Source organism: Drosophila persimilis, unplaced genomic scaffold, assembly GCF_003286085.1.
Source record: "Drosophila persimilis strain 14011-0111.01,24,50 unplaced genomic scaffold, DperRS2 tig00000191-arrow-pilon, whole genome shotgun sequence".
In the NCBI taxonomy this organism is placed as follows: Eukaryota; Metazoa; Arthropoda; class Insecta; order Diptera; family Drosophilidae; genus Drosophila; species Drosophila persimilis.
Window position 1 is genome coordinate 12,829,244 of NW_020825298.1, and position 5,325 is coordinate 12,834,568.

Consider the following 5,325-nt stretch of genomic DNA (forward strand, 5'->3'; position numbering starts at 1 on the left):
CCTGTGGTATAACATTTCCTACCTGGAGCCCCTTCCTTCGTTTCCTCAGCTTCCCCAGCTACCCCTGGTCCCCTTCTTGCCCCCGCCTTGCCATGTGTATGGCCGGGGCTGCGACAATCCTTTGCTGTTGGCGTCGTCGTCGACGTTGTCGAAAACAAAAATTAGTCCTGCCGTAAAATGGCCAAAGGAAGTGGCAAGGACCAACCGACCGACTGACTGCAGTAACCGACTCTGGCAGTAAAAATTCGTAATGTGCAGCTAATTAAGTTCAAAGCATAGTTTCAGGCGCTGGTCCCAGTCGGTCTAGTCCTCGCCCATTTAGCCCGCAGTGCACGAGTATATCTGGATGGGCGGATGATACTCGTAGTGGGGCGGGCCCCACCAAGTTGACAGTCCCAATCCTCTGTGAAGTTTTGTATGATTGGCCCTGGCATGTCCTGTCCGCCCACCTGTGGTCGAAGTTGGGTCGAAGCTTTGTGGCTGCCATATCCTTTATTTATGCGCAAATAAAATTACAAAAATTGATTCAATTGCCAGTCCGCAGTAGAAAGGGAATCAATTTTCATTCATCTCTACGCCATGGAGTCGAGGCTCCTCGTACTCCTCGTACTCATCGTAGAGCTTCAGTTGAAGAGGCGGAGGCGCCTCCTGCTATGCTGCAAATTGGATCCAGAGTGGAGGACTTGGAGGGTGCCTTCCTTGGAGTGTAAATATTTTGTTGGCAGGCTCCTGGAACTTGGTCGGTGGACAAGGTGGGACCTTTTGAAATTACTGATGAGCCAAGCCCAAGAACCGTAGTGAAAGGTTATGGACAGGCTGTAAGGACGTGCTGTTCCCCGGCCACTACAAGTTTATCTACTGAAGAAGCTGCCTTCTTGAGGTTGGCACTTCATTTTATGCCGCTTAAAACTGAATGTGCTCCATTGTGCACATTAAATTTATAATTGCATAGATTGAGTCTGCATTAAAAATGCAAAATGCGTTCCATGCCACAGATGCCGCAGCTGCCACTCCACTCCCCAGCACCGTGCACTCTGTGGCTGCCGTGTTGGGCGAGCCGAGTAACTTCATCAGGGGCATTAGCAAAGTTTTGTCGCCGCCTTATTTATATGCAAACTGTACGCTCAGTGCATAACTCAGACTTCGCACCACAATGCGACTAATTGCCACAGAGCTGAGTTACAGTAAAGAGCATTTTAAACTCATTTTGAATGCTGCAAATGCCACTGAGTGTTGATTAAATACTTTTGCATGCGCCATGCGCCATGCGCCAACCGTCAAGTGCGCCCTGATAGGGGCTTGTGGCTAGGGATATCAGTGCCGGCCACTCCTGCCCACTTGTTGTCGCACTACAAGACAAACATGGAACAGTCGCCATTTTGCATAAAGTGCCAACAAAACTAAACAACGACTCAACACAACACGCAACTAGTTCGGGCTCAGCTCGCCTTATTGCGCCTGGGGGTATGCAACAATATTTGTCCTGCAGTTGATAAAACTGTCCTTAACTGTTGGCCTGGTTGAGGGCGATGGCAATGGCGGTGGCGGCTGGTGATGTTGATGTTGATGGCGGCTGCTGATGCTGGTGGTGGTGGTGGTGGTGGTGGTGGGCATGATTCCACTGCCAGTGCAGGCCCCAATGCCCCGACCATTGCCGCATTGTCGTTTTGTCTGATGAGTTTTTAAGTACAGACAATTACAAACGACATCCAAGAGCACAAATGCAATCATGTAGCCGCATGGCAGTCGCTCGCTTACTTAGCCAACTCAAGTCTCTCCCGCGCCCCGTCCTGTCTTGGCTGGGTGTCCTGCGTGTCCTGCCCGTCCTGCCCGTCTTCTATTCTTTCTCCTTTCGTTTGCGGTTATTACATTCTGCTGGGCAGTTAAGCTGCGTAATTGAATTAAATTTCGTTTTAAAATGTAAAAGGCTTTTGATTTGGTTTGTGCTCCTTGATGGAATTTGTATTCCATGATGTAATTAACATTGGTTTCAATCTCTGAAATCTCTGACTGGCTCTCGAGGGCAGCAAAGGAGATTCCCAAAAGTAGAGATAAGGTTCCGGTAATCTTTTTTGAAAGTAAAATTCTAGTATTCTCCAGACACACATGATTAAGTACTCGTACACATAAATTTGTAGTGAAACATTTTACGAAAAAAGACAAAATTTACAAAAATATCTTCGCCTGCCAAAGAAGTTGAATCGAACGAAAATGGATGGAACCGAGCTGTCAAAGTTTTTGCAGAGTCAGAGCGTCAACTGGTTGCGGGGACTATCACGGGTGCAGATCGGTGCCTGTGACATGCTGTTCCGTGCCCTGCGGGACGACACGGAACAGGAGTCGACGTATCGTGTGTCTGGCTGCTTGTACCACTTGGGCCTTCGGCCTATGGTGAAAGCTTCCCGAATCAAGACCATCATGAAAATCAGTAATGGCAGCGAAATAGCCTTTCTCTATTTCATCTGGGAGGCCGAGTACAAGCCGATCAATACCTCCGCCGACTCCGAGTGCACCCGTAAAAATTTCACGGTGAACGAACAGCTGCTCCTCTCGGCCATTGCCCACCTGGACATGCCGGCCACCTTGCGCGAGCTGGACCGCCTGCTGCCCCCAAGCACGCACTCGAAGAAGCTGCGACCCGGGGGCTGTGCCAAAATTAGGCACAAATCGGTAACACAGCCTAAGCCCACACGCCGTGATTGTGAGTCTCCATACTTTGCACCTCTGCGGCGGCCGAAGCTGTTCAATCCGGCGAAAAACCAACAGTGGGGACCTCCCGACAGCAAGCTGCGCTTTCCCGAATACGACAAGAATAGGGGACTGTACGAGATTCCAGAGGAGGACTTACGGTGGTTCTCCTACTACAAGCTTTCACCCGCCAAGCGGGTGATCAAGAAACTGCTGACAGACGAGCTCAATCGCCTGACTTTGGACCCCCCGATAATGGGCGTTGAGGAAGAGGAGTCCCTGTGCCACACCCATCGCCTGGTAAAGGAAGCCGCAACAAAGAAGAAGGAGGAGGTGGCCGAGGAAGCTTTCCAGAGATGTATGTCGCTATTGGACTTGTCGGGCTCCGACAAAAAGGCCTCTCGCAAGCGGGTCATACAAAATCTAGAAAGAGAGATCGAGTGCGCAGCCGAAAAGATCCGACATTTTTCCCAGCGACAGTTGATCGAAGTCGGAAAGGTTCGCAGTGGGAAAGTGGACGGAACTTGTCAGGTGTGCACTCATCTCGTAAGCACGCCCCATACGAAAAGAGCCGGTAGGGCCGATTTGTCGATTCTTCTGGGCGCCGATTTGCACCCCAAGGCCCATCCGCTTCCGCAAGATGATGGATTGGTTAAAGTGGTGGAGCTGCAAGGAGGTCAGCAATCAAACAGACGATGTGGGGCCGGAGACTGCAAACTGGTGGAAGCAGACTGCAAACTGGTGATCGGAGACGAGATATTGGTTGAACCCAGCGAAACGGATAAGAAGCCTCCCAAAAGACATACGCGTAAAACGGCCAGCCTTTTGAGTCACAAGAGAAAGACTCGTAAGTCGTCCAGGACCAGGCATACAAAGAAAAAGTCGCAGATAACCAAAGAGGATTCAAAGGTGCTCAGCACTGACTTTAAAAATCTCGCCGATCTCATTCCGCCCTGTAGTCGGACTCTCCAGTGTCCGCGTAAAGACCCGCTAGAGCAAGAGAGAGACTGTTTTACCACAAGGACCGGCCAGGGCATAGAGCTTGACTACTTCAAGGTATTCAATCTAAAAGGACTTGACCTTCAAGACGTTGAGCCGCAATCGGACGTCTTTCCCGTGGATCTGGAGGATAAGCAGCCGCTAATCGAGAAACTTTGCATTGCGGCCCTAACCGGGAGCAACGGTGCGAGTCCAGGGCCAGAGAAAGACAATGAATGGTCCCCGAAAGCTGTGCTCAAAGCGGCCGCAAGCTGCGCTACCGGAGTATTTAGAGAGAACGCCGCCGCAGCGGAAGCTGCAATGGCAGCTAAGAAAAAAGAGGAGGATGAGTCGAGGACGATGCAGAGCGTGAAGCCGATTAATCCTGACGACAGGCAGCAAATAGAGGCTCTGCTAAAGGCAGCCCTGAAGATCATGAAGTCCAATCCCAACTATGTGTTGGCGACATTTCCCAATGTCCACAAGGTGCCGATGCTGATAGATTGGGTGTCCAAGCGCTACGGAAAGTCATACACAAGCAAGGAGATGCAGAAGCTGGTCAATTCCTCGTGTCAACTCATCCAAACTATTGGTCTAAGGGAAACGTCCCGTCAGAAAAGGATGTTAAATGTCAAAATCCACACTGACACAGGTTTGGTCAGCTATAGCCACAAAAACCGAGTCATGTGCCAGGCCAAGAATATGAAAAAGGAATACTACGGCACACTTAATCAATTGGCTCTGGAGGAAACGCGTCTCACTTGGCTGGCCCTGCGCGGCGACTCCCACCTGGGCGGATACATCCAGGACACCTTCTTCGCCTACATGCCAGCCAACGAATCTGACCTGAAACGTCACAATCTGTGGCAATCGCGAGACTATCGCGACATGGTCTGCAGCCGTGAGCGACGTCGTCTTGCATAATACTGTGGACAGTAGTCCTAGATGGTCCTAGATGGTCCTAGATGACAGTGTGGAGCACTTACATCTGCACTTCATACCTGCATGGGTATTTACTTTTGATGTGCTCTATACTGCCCTCTCGGGCCACATGACATTGATTCATGAATAGAACGTGGCAAAGGAGGTTGGACTGTACATTTGACGGCATTCTCGATAAACGGATGTACCAGAGCTGTTTCCCCTACGGACTGGGCCCGCATTATCTCCTGATCTGCTTAGTGGCGGACCCCAGAGCCAATGCACCGAACCAGGGCAAGCTGTCGTTGTTCATTGAAAATGTCCATTGAAAATTGTCATTTAAAATTTCAGTCGCCTACTTATGTAAACCAAACTATGTATAATCCCAATTAAAAATGCTGATGCCCAACTAAAGGGACTTATGCCAGACAAACGAGCAGACAGACAGACAATGAATTCCAAACATGACCAAACAGAGGCTTAGTTTCAGATTTTCAGCTATCTCGCAGCTCGCAGCTCGCAGATTCCCAGCACCCCTCCTGCCATCGCGTTGGGTGTGTGGGGGCCACTGTGGGGACCGCCACGCACCGTTGTTGCTCATTAATTAAAAATGGAAAAAGGGGCAAAACAACAACGGGCAGCCATGACAGCAGCGATCCAAACCAAGAGGCAAGCTGTTGGCGCGTAATAGCGGTCCAATGACGCACGTGACACGTGTGGCACTGCACTGACAATTCA

General features: G+C 50.3%; 1 protein-coding gene across 1 annotated transcript; it reads left to right on the forward strand.

Annotated features, from left to right (window-relative positions):
- The first annotated feature begins 2,184 nt into the window (after positions 1–2,184).
- On the forward strand, positions 2,185–5,009 carry LOC6589143. Its single transcript, XM_002014397.2, has one exon. It carries the CDS (start codon positions 2,212–2,214, stop codon positions 4,588–4,590), a length of 2,379 nt encoding a protein of 792 aa, XP_002014433.1. The 5' UTR covers positions 2,185–2,211; the 3' UTR covers positions 4,591–5,009.
- The last annotated feature ends 316 nt before the right edge of the window (positions 5,010–5,325 follow it).

What these genes read in the sequence shown, in the direction of transcription:
- LOC6589143 (XM_002014397.2), top strand. Translation starts at nt 2,212, where the DNA reads ATGGATGGAACCGAGCTGTCAAAGTTTTTGCAGAGTCAGAGCGTCAAC.